This window comes from Arachis hypogaea, chromosome 13 (assembly GCF_003086295.3).
Source record: "Arachis hypogaea cultivar Tifrunner chromosome 13, arahy.Tifrunner.gnm2.J5K5, whole genome shotgun sequence".
Classification (NCBI taxonomy): domain Eukaryota; kingdom Viridiplantae; phylum Streptophyta; class Magnoliopsida; order Fabales; family Fabaceae; genus Arachis; species Arachis hypogaea.
The window spans coordinates 131,282,931-131,298,977 of record NC_092048.1 but is presented as its reverse complement, the minus strand read 5'-3'; the positions used below and the strand labels follow the sequence as shown (position 1 = coordinate 131,298,977).

At 30.8% G+C, this 16,047-nt stretch overlaps 3 protein-coding genes across 4 annotated transcripts; 2 read left to right on the top strand and 1 right to left on the bottom strand.

Moving 5' to 3' along the window:
* The first annotated feature begins 2,430 nt into the window (after window positions 1–2,430).
* On the top strand, window positions 2,431–5,244 carry LOC112733560 (WUSCHEL-related homeobox 9). Of its 2 annotated transcripts, none has more exons than XM_025782564.3 (6): window positions 2,431–2,703; window positions 3,214–3,256; window positions 3,411–3,555; window positions 3,620–4,435; window positions 4,572–4,785; window positions 5,027–5,244. In XM_025782564.3, coding segments are annotated over exons 3-6 (1,158 nt in total). In that variant the 5' UTR covers window positions 2,431–2,703; window positions 3,214–3,256; window positions 3,411–3,428; the 3' UTR covers window positions 5,028–5,244. The 2 variants fall into 2 exon arrangements, with proteins under 2 accessions (XP_025638349.1, XP_025638348.1); XM_025782563.3 differs by having other exon boundaries at window positions 4,566–4,785.
* Window positions 5,245–8,084: 2,840 nt separating this feature from the next.
* On the top strand, window positions 8,085–10,370 carry LOC112733562 (ras-related protein RABA1f). The gene is made up of 2 exons (XM_025782565.2): window positions 8,085–8,629; window positions 9,687–10,370. Exons 1-2 carry the CDS (start codon window positions 8,409–8,411, stop codon window positions 10,117–10,119), a joined length of 654 nt encoding a protein of 217 aa, XP_025638350.1. The 5' UTR covers window positions 8,085–8,408; the 3' UTR covers window positions 10,120–10,370.
* A 1,907-nt stretch (window positions 10,371–12,277) lies between these two features.
* LOC112733559 (uncharacterized) lies at window positions 12,278–14,780 on the bottom strand. The gene is made up of 8 exons (XM_025782562.2): window positions 14,340–14,780; window positions 13,641–13,678; window positions 13,328–13,417; window positions 13,124–13,207; window positions 12,994–13,028; window positions 12,768–12,853; window positions 12,610–12,675; window positions 12,278–12,522 (listed from the first exon to the last, which is right to left on the bottom strand). Exons 1-8 carry the CDS (start codon window positions 14,404–14,406, stop codon window positions 12,488–12,490), a joined length of 501 nt encoding a protein of 166 aa, XP_025638347.1. The 5' UTR covers window positions 14,407–14,780; the 3' UTR covers window positions 12,278–12,487.
* Between the last annotated feature and the right edge of the window lie 1,267 nt (window positions 14,781–16,047).

Sequence of the window (16,047 nt, the reverse complement as noted above, 5' to 3'; positions counted from 1 at the left end):
GAATCTAAACATTTTAGTTGACCGGTTAAAAATCAATACATAAATACAGTTCACACACGGTAAAAAAAATTTAACTCATCTATTAGATTTTATAATTTTATATGATTATAATGAGTTTGAAAATTAATTATTTTATTAAAGTGACCATACACAATTTAATACTTATATAATATGAATTTTCAGTGTAAATATATGAAAATTAAATTCTATGTATTTATGATATAAATTTAACATAATTACATATATAAATATATAATCTAAAACATGTAAAATAAACCTCAAATGATTTTATTAATATATAAAAATAATAATTAACTCAATATGACGAAAAAGTGAAATTAATTATCTTTTATTATTTCTATATTATAAAAATATTAAATAATCATTTTAATACTACTTATACAAAACCAACAAGAATATATTATTTGGAGCCACTTAAATAAAGATGTCAAAAATGTATTTTTTAAAGATATTTTTTAAAAATTAAAGTTTAACACATATAATTAATTAAACTGTGTTATTTTTATTAAAATTAGACCGGATAAATCAGTTTAACAAAAAAATAATAAATTAAATTTTGAATCAGTATAAATTAATATTTTTTTTTATAAAAAATGACTACAATATTCTTATTATAAAAAATAATTAAAATACCCCAATTATATATATATATATATATATATATATATATATATATATTAATTTTAAAAATTCTAAATCCTAACTTTACGACGACGAAGAAGAAAAGGGCTGGAATTTAGAATTCTCAAAATTAATATATATAATAAGAGTATTTTAGTCATTTTCTATAATAGGGGTATTGTAGTAATTTTTTTATAAAAAATAATATTAATTTAGACCGATTCAAAATTTAATTTACCATTTTTTGGTCAAATTAATTTGTCTGGCCTAATTTTGACAAAAATAACATAATTAAATCGATTATATATGTTAAATTTTAATTATTAAAAAACATCTTAAAAAATGTTTTAAGCATCTTTATAGGAGTGGCTTCCATATTATTTATTTCCTTTTATGTAATATTTAAAATAATTTTTTGCTGTTAAATCCATAACTTAGGTTAGTTAGGTCTCTTAGTATTTTATTTGAATTTAGGATAGTGAGCTCCTATTCTTTTAACCTTTAATTAAAAAAAATAAAAAGATCAAATATAAAATCATTTATTTTTTATTAAAACTAAATAGTTAAAAGACAAAATAAACCACTTAAAGAAACTTACCTAGGAAATTGCAAAATTTAATATGGGAGTACCTATTCCATATTAACATTAGGTTCAAATAATTAAAATAATAGAAGAATCTATGTATACCCTTATTTATACAAAAGTAAAACATCTCTATTATGCATGTAAATTTAAATTAGCGCAAAACATATATTTGTATTCTTCACTTATGGTACTCCAAACTACTTTAAAAAAATTAGTATATCAAAGATCATGTTAGTATTGATTGTTATATTATGAAATGGTTTAATTATTCTTTGGTCTCTATAATTTCGCAAAATTTTCAATTAGGTCCCTATACTTTTTTTTAATTGAGTCACTACACCAAATTTTTTTTTTTAATTAAGTCCCTCTTAGTAGTAATTGACTTAATTGTCTAGGGACTCAACTAAAAAAAAAACTTGTACAGGTACTCAAATAAAAAGAAAAAAAAGTATAAGGACTCAATTGAAAAAAAAAATTGGTGCAGGGACCTAATTAAAAGGAAAAAAAGTATAGAGACCTAATTAAAAATTTCACAAAACTATAGTAACCAACATAGTAATTAAACCTTATGAAATAATTATTAAATGATAATATATTGGCTTACTAATAGAACTAGAAGTTCTTCTCTACTTATTCCTTCTAATACAAATGAAATTTCTCTTCAACCTAAGTTAGAAAGGGTACTTAAAAAAGAAAATATTAACTTTTCCACTAAATTTAAACTTAGTCTCTTAAACAGTTAAACTAGAATTTTAGTTCACCATGTACTATATATTCTAACTTTTTCATCCTAAAATTTAAGAGAATTTTTAAGTGAAATTTTTATAAGTAATAACCATATCTACATCCTTATCTGATTAACGTAACAATTGATGACTAATAATACTGATATTAATGGGCAGTAAAATAAACTTATGTGGACATAATTCATATTAATAGTCCACTATCTCCAAATAAAAGGCAGTTCATTTTTCAAAAAACCATATAAGTTCCAACTTTTCTTCTTCCATTAAAAGTGTGGCTGGATATATGGATGCATGAATTTGAGTCAAAAAGAGTAGTAATATTAGTCCATAATATTAGTGGCTTATGTAATGGGGATAATAAATAAGGTTCCCTCGAGTCAATCCAAAAAGTTTTGGCCTTCTCTCTATACTTGTTGCCCAAAATAAATCTACAGGAAAAGTTGCAATTACTAACCCACCACCGCTTTTCCAATCAAACGCTTCTCCTTGACCCTTTTTCTTCCTTTGAAACCCCCTCCCTATTTATTCTTGCAACAACCCTTTCCCATTAGAATAATCCCATCCCATCACATAAATTATTAGTAGTGTTATTCTTAGTGTTACTTTTCCTTTCCTCCTTTCATTCCATAAATACCACCACCACATACACTTGTAAAAGAAAGAGATTTTAGAGACATGATGATCAGAACTCATCCATCACTCTGCTGCTCCCTCTGCTGAAAGCCCTAGGTAACATTAAGACCCTTTTCTGTCATCTTTATTTTGCAGCTCTCAGATTCTGAATTAACTACTCCCTACTCTTTCACTTCAGTTCCCCTGTACCTTTCATTCTAGAGTACCTCCACTCCAAACAATATTACTATTAATGCAAAAAAGTAGATATATAACCGCCCAGGGTTTATTTCTTTTGTTTTTTATTTAATTTCGTTAGTAATTAATTATCAATATTTAAAAATATAAATTAAAAACATAATAAATTCTTATGAACCTCTTGCATTTCTTTTTAATTTATTGATAGTTCATTTTCCATTCTTTCTCGTACTAAAATCTAATATATGGGTACTGCCTATGATGAATCATCGTTAATTATTCTACTTTCTACATGCATGATCATGCTATACTAATTTATAAGATGTTTTCGTATATATATGTGTGTGTGTGTGTCGTTTTATGTGCCTGACTGAAAAATACATATAATAATATAAATATAAGACTAATATATTTTATTATAATTGGCAGACTCATCACAAACATCAGAGACTATATAGAAAAGAAGCGAAAGGTATGTATGTTAATTCTATTATATTGGCCCAGCCATCTACCTAGTATTGATCTGATTCAGTTGAGTATATATATGTAGTCCAATTACCAAAAGCATGATGAAGAAAAGAGTGAATTTAATTAATTTGTAAGGTATATATATGTGTATATTGCAGGGCCTTGAAATTTTGGTGATGGCATCCTCGAACAGACATTGGCCAAGCATGTTTAAATCGAAGCCTTGCAACCAGTTTCAGCATGACATGGTCTCAACTACTAATGCATCTTGCCACAGATCAGCCCCTTATAATCCTATTTCAGGTAATAATTTAAAAACCAATTAAGTAGTTAAAATGAATTACTAGTTAATAATATTTGTATATAGGATTAGGATGTGATGAGAAGAGTCCAGAACCGAAGCCAAGATGGAACCCAAAACCAGAACAAATCCGGATTCTGGAGGCGATATTCAATTCTGGAATGGTGAATCCTCCAAGGGATGAGATAAGGAAGATAAGGATGCAGTTACAGGAGTACGGTCAAGTGGGTGACGCCAACGTCTTCTACTGGTTCCAGAACCGCAAATCAAGGAGCAAGCACAAGCTTCGCCACCTCACTAATAATAATAATAGGAATAACAACACTCCATCACCGTCACCGCCGCCGCAGCCACAATTCATCTCAGCCACTACCAACTCATCCTCCTCCTCTTCCTCTGACAAATCATCTCCAAAGTTCGTTCCCGCTTTCACCGATGTGGTGATGCTGCTGCCTAATTCTCCAACAGCCTCTGTGAACCAGAACTACTTTCATCACAACGAAACCAATAATAACAACACTATCAATCATCTTTTGGTTCCTCCACCACTACCGATCGAACCATTCTTCCCTGTGTTCCATAATAGTAGTGGCGTGGTTGCAACTACTGAGATCTCTAATAGTGTGATGAATAATCATCAACCTCCTCATCTTGTTTATCAAGAAAACGTTGATCCTTGCACTGATCTGCTCCTTAGCGAAATCATGAGCCATGGAGGAGTAGAACCGTCCTCTAAGAGATACCATGAACAAGACAAGGCAGCGGCCACCGTCAAGATTAGGCAGCCACAACAATACATCAGCTTCTGTCCGGTTTCAACTCCTCCTCCTTCCTTCACTAACACAACCGCTACACCTATTACTGTTCCATCCCCATTTCAAGGTAACAAATAAATTTATCAAAGAATGAATTGGTGTAGATGGACGTGTGCATGGCTTAGGGTAGCTAGCTAGGTTTAATTTGTATGCGTTTTATGTGCACATGAGACTTGATTCGGTGTGGTGTGTGTCAGGTGCAGGTGGTGGTTGTGGTAGTGGTGATGCGTCAGCGGCGAAATGTACGGTGTACATAAATGACATGGCATGCGAAGTCGATGTGGGTCCCTTTAACGTGCGTCACGCTTTTGGTGATGAGGCGGTGCTTATCGATTCCTCCGGCCACACCGTTCTCACCGATGACTGGGGCGTCACCCTCCACCCTCTCCAGCATGGCTTCTCTTACTATCTCATCTGGTTTCTTTCCTTCTTTCTCTCGCCACCATAAATTATTTTCATTTCAATAAAATAAAAATTCAATTACAGTTAATTTTATGTGAAGATAATAATCTAAATCGTTGAATAATAATTTAACTAAAAATTTTAAATAAAATTTACTTTACCTGAATTTTTACCTTTCAATTATATTATTTTTCTTAATAATATTTATCCCTTTCTTATTACTTGTACTTATTGTGTTATTAAATTAATTTTGCAGATTTAGGGAAAGATGGAAACGGGATTTGGATATATGCTGTTGTGTGTCATGAATTGTGTTTACCGTTCTTTTCGTTTATTCTGAATGTCTCCCTATATCTAAGCTAATTATTGCTGTTAGGGTTAGGAATAGGGTTCGTTCCTGAAACTGACAATGAAAGTCTCTACTTAAGTTCAAAATCATGAATATTATTATATTATATTATATACTATTATGTATTTTCCGTCTATTTTCTTTTGACTCAGTTTAATGTCAAGTTATATATATTGGCATCATCATCATATTGCTCTTATTGGAATCACCTGCAAGAAATAAATAATAATGATCCAAAAACTAAGTTAAGTACATGTGTGCATTAAATACTAAAATAAATGTGGATGGAGTTATTGAGGATTTGAAGTGCCAGTTTAGGTGAGATCATAACGCTCTCATTTTATGCCAGCTTTTGGGATTCATTTGTTTATATTTGAAGTTAACATTAATTGCCGAAAATAAAAAAAGTTTTCCATTCATAATTCATCATGTTTCTTTTGCTGCCACGATAGTTCTACTGCATACTGATGTTACCTTTCTGAGATAGATAAGGAGAGTTTATAAAGGGTAATGATGATATAGGAAGATTTTAATTTTTAAGTGTACCAGATATTCGATATTCTAATAATTTTAATTATAAAAAATATATATAAAATATATTAATTAAAATCACCGGATAAGATTAATGAAATATTAATATTTTGGATATATTTAAAATCTTTTCAATAATATATCTGTGGTTTTGGCTTAGAAGGTAATGATATTTAATTTTAAAAAAGTTTAAATTTTGGTTAAAATAAATAAATTTTTTATTCATATATTTCTCCTTTTTTACATTTTAAAAATTTGTTTAGATATCATTGAAAGAACATTAATTTAAACTTTTAACATATATGTGATGAGAAAAAGTATGTGAAAAGAAATAATAGAGAAATATGTGATAGATGAGAAATGTTTATTCCTTTCACAAAAACAAAATATTTGATAACTTAATTTTGTTAGGGAGCTATATATTTGGAAGATTTTCTACTGATAACTTTTTACTCTAGAATCTTTGTTTATATATATAATTGAAGCTATTTATTTTAAAGATAATAGATTAATAGATGGCATATAGATCGCTCTTTTGCTATTTAAAATGGCATCTGGTTTGTAGGGAGCAGAAAAGTCTGGCCTGAAAGGGTATGGTACTAATATTATTAATTTTTACAAAAATTGGAACTTTTTGTCTTCAATTTGGAGTGTGCTACATATATACTTACATACATGAGAAAGATTATTAGAGAGAACAACACCCAGCACAGTTGCGAATTTGGATTGCGTTATGTTACTTGTGGTTTCATAAGAACAGTGCTTATGATATCATCATCTATGCATATATTTCAAAGTTTCAATTGATGCATAAATACATATGATATGATATGATTTGACTAGGCGATGAGATGGACTTGTTAATGCCATGTCACACTCATCATCATCACTTATACCAAAACATATCGATTTTCATGTATATGCATGAACCATCACGTATGCTATAATGATGCCCACAAACTTGAATCATCATAACCAGTTAACCACCCACCACTTCTTTTATTCTCTTCCAACTAGCTATCTAGAACCTATAGCTTGATTTACGCACTTTTGATAAGCTAATTTTATATATCCATAGAGAAATGTTTAGGGTATTAATATATTTTTTAGTGAAAAATAAAAAAAAATAGTTAGTATTTATTTCATGTATATAAATATATATGATGCCAATGTTTTGTGAAGAGGATCGGAAGATATGTAATTATATGGTTTGCTCACCACTCATCAAATTAAAAATGAAGAAAGTTTAAGCTTAGTATTTTTATTAAAATTTGGTCAGTATTTAATTAATAAAAAAATGAATAATCTCATATTATTGGATAAAATCTCATAACATTAAAAATAATAATGATAACTAATTAATAATTATAAATCACAAAATTTAGCGTGTCTAACACTTCTCTTAAAAATGGGCGTCATACACTCATACTTAGTTTCCAACGTAAGGGAGTAGCAGTACTGTGGTGCTCGTAAGAAAATGTTAGAATTAGATAGGATGCTTTTTGGCTATTGAAGGTTGTAATAAGGAGATGGGAATTATAGAATATATTACTTCAAATTCTAATGAGGGAAAATGATATTATCATTCATAGTTTTTGATAACTTTACTTCATATATGATTGTACATGATTTTTTTTTATATTACATATTTGCATGAATTTATAAAAAGAAAAAAAAAAGTGATATTATCAAAATAAAAATATTAATATTCATTTCTTTAGAAAGTGTAGAGAGTCAACTATAATATAAACCAACTTTTTTTTATCTTTGATTTTGAAATTCAAAAAATTATAGTAGTGAGAGTTGGATTTTTTTTTTGTAATAAATATATTTTTCAATTAATTGGCTAGAGTTGGTTTCGTTCCTAGTTGGGCTTTTAGTGAAACCGATTTTATAGAAACATTATATGGTGTGCTATTTAAATTTTCTTTTTCCAAAAATTACATATATAATAGTATATATTTAAATATTGATAAAGACTCACATATAGCTATCTTCATAAAAAATTAATAGTTGAGAATGGTGAGATAATAGACTAAATGTATTTAACAATTTTCAACTATCAACTTTTTATAAAGACATGTAAATTTTCTCTTTAAATATTAGATTACATAAATATTTTTTAACAAAAAATAATTAAAACTAGTCAAAATTTATATTATTTAATATTTATTAATTATTGTTAAAATTAATATATACTAAATAAAATAAATTTAATTTTTTTTCTCTCTAATATAACCGATTAAATTAAAACTTTCTTTTATATTGACAACATAAAAAAAAAGATCTTAACAAAAACTGTTAGTTCATTGCATACTGTACATGATCATACTTTGTCTTTCAGTTTAATTTGTAAATTTGATGTTAGAAATGAAGCATTATAGTAAGCAAAAAAAATGACGTTAATGAAGGGTTAAAGTAGTTAATTGTTTTTGGTGGAAGTGTTATTTTTGGTGAAAGCCCAGTTAAGATTTGAGCGGCGTGACTGATTCCCACATTGTGCCAACGAAGAATCCCACATTTCCAGCGCCTACCTCTTTCTCTTTCTCTTTCTCTTTCACTTTGCTTCTCAATTCCAATTCACTCTTTAACAAACTAACAAAGTTTCGTTTTTTTAAACCTCCCTTCCAATTTCCAAATCTCGTTCCATCTTCAACTATGACCCTTATCTTCCACTTCCATTTTCAACTACCCATTTGAGCCTCCTTAAAATTCACCCAATCAAAATCCTTTCTTTCTTTTGTTTTCTTTCTGGGAAATGGGGGCCTACAGAGCGGATGACGATTACGATTACCTCTTCAAGGTGGTGCTGATCGGTGACTCTGGCGTCGGAAAATCGAACCTTCTCTCTCGCTTCACAAGGAATGAGTTCAGCCTTGAATCCAAGTCCACCATTGGTGTTGAGTTCGCCACCAGAAGCATTAAGGTTGATGATAAGGTTGTCAAGGCTCAGATTTGGGACACTGCTGGTCAAGAGAGGTTCTACATTCATTCCTCCCTTCTCTCTGGTTCCATTCATGCTTCATTTCAATTTTATTTATTTTTAAACATATGAGTGGCTTTGATTTTATTTTTGATGTGGTGGTGGTTTAAAGTGCTGTTGTTTGTTTGTGTTTTTTTCATGCGCCATGTTGCTTGTAGTAGCTAGATAGGAAGTACATTGGAGCTTTCTGTTTCCTTGCAAGGAACATTGTTAGCAAGCAAAATGTTGCTTCTTGCTAAAGCTATTGTATTCTTATGCTTTATTACCGGTCCTGCCATTTATGGTATTGAATAGCCGTTTGAATAATCTGAGCTGTTTCCTTAGCCTTCATCTGGGGCAATAAGTAGGCATTTCAATGTTGGTTCCAAGCTCCTGGCCTGTCCGTAGCATCTTGAAAAGAATTTAAAAATGTGAAGATCTCAGATGGTTAAGGAAAATATCATTGTGGCAATTTTTCTTACAATTTAGGTATAGATACTAGTGTTATATGTGGGAAATGCTTAAGTTGGTTCTGAATTCATGTAAAAGGATTTTTGAGGAACAGCATTACTTTTATGTTTGGACATTTTCAATTTTCTTCAAGATTTAATGTCTGTACAACTTTTAACTAAATAATGCAATGAAATTTTCTCTTTGAAATCTCCTAGAGAAACCTCTTCTCCCCTGTTGTTGGGAAGTGGGAACTAATAACATTGATCGAAGCCCCGGATCTTCCTTTTTTAGATCTCAAGAATTTTGGATTGCAATGTCAACATGCTAAGTTGCATGACATTAATATTCCTTTTTAAGGTGAATTACATTGGTTATTCATTATCATTTAGCTTCTCAATCATGCTTCTTGATAAATGGTAATAAAAGCCAGAATAAAGTGGACATCCTTTGATGAAACTATCTTCGTGACCATGTATCATATTGGTCTGTGGTTTCTTGAATCCTAACAAGAATCTTAGAAGTAACGCTGGGTAGATTCCGTGTGATTGATGATCTTCCATGCTGTATATATTTAAATTTTCATGTAAGATATCTATCTTAGCTTGTTTTTCTTCACTGAAGGTACCGGGCAATTACAAGTGCTTATTATCGAGGAGCTGTTGGTGCTCTACTAGTTTATGATGTTACTCGCCATGTTACGTTTGAAAATGTGGCGAGATGGCTAAAGGAGCTGAGAGATCACACAGATGCCAACATTGTGGTAATGCTTGTAGGAAACAAGGCAGATCTGCGCCATCTGCGAGCAGTTTCCGTCGAAGACGCCACTGCCTTTGCTGAAAGAGAGAGCACATTTTTCATGGAAACATCTGCCCTTGAGTCGATGAACGTTGAGAATGCCTTCACAGAAGTCCTGACCCAGATCCACAGCGTCGTAAGCAAGAAGGCCCTTGAAGTTGGTAATGATCCAGCAGCATTGCCGAAAGGGCAGACTATCAATGTTGGTTCCCGGGACGACGTCTCAGCCGTGAAAAAAGGTGGATGTTGTTCTAATTGAGTATGTAGTACAAGTGTCTGTAATTTTAAATTCAGAATCTGCCTTGTTTATAACCAACCATGTAGAGATTGCCCAGACAACAGCATCAGAATGATATTCTAGAAAGCAGCATCAAACCATAATTTATGTTTATGTTTTGGTCGGAAGAGGGAATCTGTTGGATATTAGCTAGAGCCTAGGTGTTTTTCACTTTCATTTAACCTTTTAAGATATTCATAATTATCCAATTTATCTAATTTCATATTTTCTTATGTGCTGTTTCCTTTTGGTTTTGATGCGCTTCTGTTTCTTATCATCTACTTCCAAGGAAATATGTGAAATGACAGTATTTATATTTTATATACAAATATATAGATACTGATTTAGGAATTGATTTTTAATATACACAATTTTTTAAATTTCGATGTAACATTATTCATTAGTCATTAGTAATAGAAAATAGGTAGAAAATAATAGCTGGAATGTAACTCACAGGAAAAGATGGGTAAACATGAGGCACAAAAATAAAATATCGATATTCAATTGTTTATAAATCACAAGAATTAGGAGTAATTTAGGAAGGCTTTGATGAAATGAAAAGGTGATCTTATTATTAAGAAAATGATATGATTTACAGATTTACTTCCCCCACTAAAAATAATTATTAAAATAATATAAACTTATAAAAAATAAAATAATACATGATTCCATAAAATACATTAAACAATAAGTTACGTTAACTTATTAATAACTTACAAGTATCACGTTATTTATCTAAATGGTGATCAATTATTAAATTCTAATACGTACAAAAATAAATATTTACTAATTGATTTTAGAGTTAACATTATTAAATTTTTGAAGTCAAACTTTTAGCTAAATGCTAATCTAGTTGAAATTATTAACCTTTTTAGCAAATACTGTGAAGTTGTTAAAATCTTTTGTTCCTTTGCTATTTTGTGGACTGTTTGGAATTGCAGGAATAGTAAAATCTTTGAGAATAAAGTTGTTTTATGGAAAAGTGAGTGGGAAAAAGTAAAAACATTAGTTAACCAATGGTATGAGGTGAAAAAAGTGAGAAGTTGTGTACATAGGAGAGAAGTGCAATTTGAAGAAGACAGGAAATGGATATGGTGGAACTGTATTGGGTATAAATCAGATAGAAATATATTTTGTGTGGGTGGATATTTGCAGGAACCAAATGAAGAAATACACTGTTATATGGGCGAATTTGTGAGTCATGAGTCAATGGGAGATGCATTACTGGTTGGACAACAAATGTCCTTACAATTTGTTCTCGAAGAAGTAGGAGTAAAAGAAGAAGATGTAAAAATGATGGTTGATAATAAAAACATTGTAAAGTGGTTACATGAAAATATGGATACAAATTGGGAGTTGAGATTTTTAAGAAACAAGACAAGCAACATAAAACATATATTCCAGAATACAACTGTGGAATTTAAAGGAGAAAGTGAATACAAGGCAAAAAAAGAATGGGAATCAAAGTCAATAATTGAGGAGCATAGATGGATAAAGTGGGGAAAGTGAGTACATTGACTTCTTATGCAGCACAGGTGGTGGAAGTACATAACAAAAAATTCATTTCAACGTATTGCATTTGAGTAATGTTTTGATTATGTATGTTTGTTTACTTGACTATTAGTTTATGTTTATTGGCTTATCTGTTTCTTGTGGTTGATTTGGTCCTTGATGGCAATGCCAAAGGGGATTAAATTTAATCACTTGACATTAGTACTCTGTACTCCCTAAAAAGGTCGAGTTATTTATTACTGATCTAAAAAAAATGTTGTGTTTCGAGCTAAATATAAAGTCACCACCTTTTATTCTTTGATCTAATATGTGTGTGTAAGTTTGGATTTTAGAAAAAAGTAAAGAGGAACAAAAGGAAAATTTTGGAGTATAAAATAAACTAAACATTACACCTAGAACCCTTTTCCCTTTCAAAATCAAAATTCCAAACTCGTAAACACTGTAAAAGAATTATTATGTTAGAGCTTGTTTAACATGAACCTTGAAGGAGCAACAAGCCAACAAACACTTGATCCAATGTGCTTATCGCAAAACTATCGATCTTAACCAAGTAGATGACCCAACACTTGTTTAAAAATGAGGTTGATTATAAAACAAGAAACGAAAATCATCTTGACAGAAAAAGAAGTGGAGGAATATAATGATATATATAAAATTAGTCTGATTTCAAGATACGTGAATGAGGAAATATTTGCATTAAAATGTTACCAAAGCGGATTGGTAAATCTAAAACCCAATATAACATTAAATTAACAAAAGTTTAAAATGCGTTGAGAACACATACTGCACCTACAGAATTTGACTAAAACTAAGGACATATGAAATCTCCCATAGAATTTTACTTGCGAGCTTCAGCCTTCTTCTGTTCTTTGGCTGAAACAAATTGATTAATTATCAGTTTCAATTCGGGGGGTACAAGAAAATGAGGGTTAGACAAACCAAACAGTTTTAAAATCTTACCAGCTTTCTCTTCTTCACGCTTCTTCGCAGCTTCTGCCCTCTGCTGACGTATAAGAGCTAAACGTTCTGCGCACAAGAGAAATAGAAAGTTAGTCATTTAGAGAATATATATTTCTGTTGACAAACAAGTAGATGCATTATTCAGGAGCTACTGGTACCTAAATCCTTCCTTGCTTGTTCTGTTTTTCCTTGCTCTTGCAACCTCATGTAGCGCTCATGAGCTCTCTGTTTCTCTAGCTCTTCTCTGTAAACAAGTGGTAAATTGTAAGTACATTAGAAAAATCTGTTAATACAGAAGTTGCAGTCCCAATATTTTGCCAATTTATAACTGAAAGAAAAAGTTGTGTGATTATCTTTTCAAAAAACAAGTATAACAATGTATACCTTTCCCGCCTTGAAAGCTCGGTTGTTTTCCCAATCTGCATTTGGAAGAAAACGTGCTTATTATTCCCATATAACGTAATTACTACAAATATGTCAATGGAAGATCCAAAAAGCAGAAAGATGAACTCACATCAATGTCTCTAGCCTTCACGTTCTTTTGCTTCACCAAGTTAGGGTTTTCAATCTCAATAATCCCTTGAGTACCTTTTGTTTTCTGCAGGCATTATATGGCAACAATGAAGTCAATTTCGTATTTGGCAATAATACAGGCAGAAATAGAGACACAAAAAGTCAAAAACACTCAACAATCAAGAATTGGAAGTAGAATACTGACTTTAGTTTCTCCTTCAGATTCTTCTCCAGATTCATTCTCGGATACTTCCTCTGATTCCTGTTCTGACTCCTCTTCATGCTCAGCTTCTTTCTATTAAATTCACAAATACAAAGGCCATACTTAAAGAAGAGAAAATTCTATGAAGGAATGGAAAACTTAATAGTGTAAGGATTAAAACATGAATCATCCCCATAGAAACTCCATGCATACAACAAAGAATATCCTGTGTTTAAGTGATCATAAGTATGTGTAAGTGTGCACACATGAATAACACAGAATATAAAGAGCTGCGGAATAAGAGGCAGAAGAAAACCTGTCTGAAAGTCTTGGGACGAGAAGACGTACCGGCAGCTGCACCAATCAGTGGAAATATCAGGTTTTTAACGATAATTCAGCAACGCTTGACTTCCAATAGGAAGAAGCTCGAAAATTACATGACCCTTAGAACAAAGGCAAAAATGCCTGCAACAAAAACAACAGAGACACCCAAATAGACGCAAAGGACTAAAACACTAAAATAAAACTACAACATAACTTAAAATCCTTAGCTTCTCATATCTCATTCAAGTATAGAATCTAGAACCGATCAAACAGAAGCACATAACTCTATTTCACATCGCATGAAGGTAGACACAGTAAATTTGAATTCAAATAAACAACATATTCGAGAATCTCCCAATCTCGTTGTTAATCTGGATCAACCAAAAAGACAGTAACCACAGAATTTTCCGAAATTCGAATAATAAGCATAAACCTCCATACGAAAAGTTTGGAACATACTCACAAGCCAAAAATCAATAGTAAATGTTCTTTCAAGCTTAAAAATCAGAATTTGCTAAAGAAATATGGAATTAGAAGTTAAGTAGGGTTAGAAATCAAAGCATACCCAATACAAGTTAAACCTCCCAAATCTTAAAGCTAATTTAGAACAAGCTACACTGAAAAACAGAATTTTCTCGGGGATCAAGGAGATAAAAAAAATTGAAAAGGGGATTAATTGAATTGTGCTTACCCATGTCCTCCGGGGTGGAAAACTGGCGGCGACCGGTGGGCTTGCTCTTGAATTTTCCCCTTCCCATGGCAGAAAATAGTAACACGCGAAAGTAGCAGTGAAGCCGAGTGGGACTTTATGTGGATAACAGCAATGATGCCGTGTGGAGATTTTTTTCTTCTTCTTTTTGCTGGGACTGATCTTCACAATCGAGAGGAAAATTGGATGCACCCTCTGTCACAATCGATTCGTTTGTCAAAAACCCTAGTTGTCAATTTTACGATTATTCAACTACTGATTTAGTTTTTAAAGTATCGTCGTAAGCTAGATTTTAAACAAATTGCTTATCTTATCTTTTTTTTTTTTTTTTTTTTTAAGATTATCTTATTTAAATAGCGTCAGATTTAGGCTTGGATCGCTTGCTTTTTTTTTTTTGTGACAGATCGCTTGCTTTAATATCACACTTCATATATTTGCTTTTTTGTTTAAATAAAAAAATTATTAATTTTTAATTTGTATAAAAATAAAAAAATTGCATGTGATGATGATGATTCTCTTTAATTTTGATCTTTTTATATTTTCACTTTCATATTTTTATCTTTATCATCTAAATTTAACATTAGATTATGATATTTAATAAATTTTTATTTAAAATATTCGAATATAAAATAATTATTTGATAATATTTTATTGAGATAAATAACAAATTGGTATCTAAACAGTTTTGGTACTAATAAAATAGTATTTAATTTTTGTTATTGACAAAATAATTTTTAAAAAATTTTAAACTTCGACAAAATCACTCAATCATAAAAAGGATGACATCATAGTGAACGAAAACGCTGATGCGACCGTTAAAAAAGAGTTCCAATGATGACAGAGAGCTCCGACGACATTTCTGACAACCTCCTTCTTTTTCGTGTTCGCTTCTTCTTCTTCTTCAACATGTCGTTGCGTCTCCTTTTACCATGGCAATTGAAGAAGAAGACCGCTATGGTACGACACTGCGTTCTTCATGTTCGCCGCTTCTTGTTCTTTAACACGCAGCTGCGTCCCCTTTCATGTTCCCTTCCGCCACACGTTACTGTGTCTCCTTCCGCCATGGCAGTACCTTGCCGTGTTCTTGTATTTGCTGCTTCTTCTTCTTCAACACGTCGTTGCGTTCTTTCTGCGTCTCCTCCGCCATGACCGGCATTCGTCGTTGCATCCCCTTCCGCTATGGCAAATATTTATTTGAATAATTTTTAATTGTATAATTGTCAGCGCTAGAATTTTTCAAGTACCGATTTAGTATTTACCTCTATATTATTTTAAAAAATGATTCAAATAATTATAATTTTTAAATATTTCAGACACACTTTAATAAAGTAGGTTTAGGTTCACTAAACAATAATGTGGTGTTTGATTATCAGAATGGATAAGACAAGACACTCACAACAAGACATAAAGGACATAAACATAAAATTTAATATTTTGTATTTTATTTAGTGATAAATTAGAACAAATTATAAAAATTTAATTTATTTTCATTTTTTTTATTCAAAAAATTTGCGAAGAAAAATAGAATAATAAAAAATATATTTATAAAAAATTAATAAAAATAATGAAAGAAAAATAAAAAATAAATTGTATTTCTTGTTAGTGTCTCCTATCATTCTTGTTAGGATTAAATCAGTATCTCTAAATATAATGTACTTGTTTGAGCGTCATTAAATCGATAAACAAAAAA

Excerpts from the sequence above, each read along its gene's own strand:
- LOC112733560 (XM_025782563.3), top strand. The coding sequence starts at position 3,429 with ATGGCATCCTCGAACAGACATTGGCCAAGCATGTTTAAATCGAAGCCT. Across the intron at positions 3,556-3,619 it reads CCCTTATAATCCTATTTCAG|GATTAGGATGTGATGAGAAG; the intron begins GTAATAATTTAA and ends ATTTGTATATAG. Across the intron at positions 4,436-4,565 it reads TGTTCCATCCCCATTTCAAG|GTGCAGGTGGTGGTTGTGGT; the intron begins GTAACAAATAAA and ends GGTGTGTGTCAG.
- LOC112733562 (XM_025782565.2), top strand. The coding sequence starts at position 8,409 with ATGGGGGCCTACAGAGCGGATGACGATTACGATTACCTCTTCAAGGTG. Across the intron at positions 8,630-9,686 it reads GACACTGCTGGTCAAGAGAG|GTACCGGGCAATTACAAGTG; the intron begins GTTCTACATTCA and ends TCTTCACTGAAG.
- LOC112733559 (XM_025782562.2), bottom strand. The coding sequence starts at position 14,406 with ATGGGAAGGGGAAAATTCAAGAGCAAGCCCACCGGTCGCCGCCAGTTT. Across the intron at positions 13,208-13,327 it reads AATCTGAAGGAGAAACTAAA|AAAACAAAAGGTACTCAAGG; the intron begins GTCAGTATTCTA and ends TAATGCCTGCAG. Across the intron at positions 12,523-12,609 it reads GCGTGAAGAAGAGAAAGCTG|CCAAAGAACAGAAGAAGGCT; the intron begins GTAAGATTTTAA and ends AATTTGTTTCAG.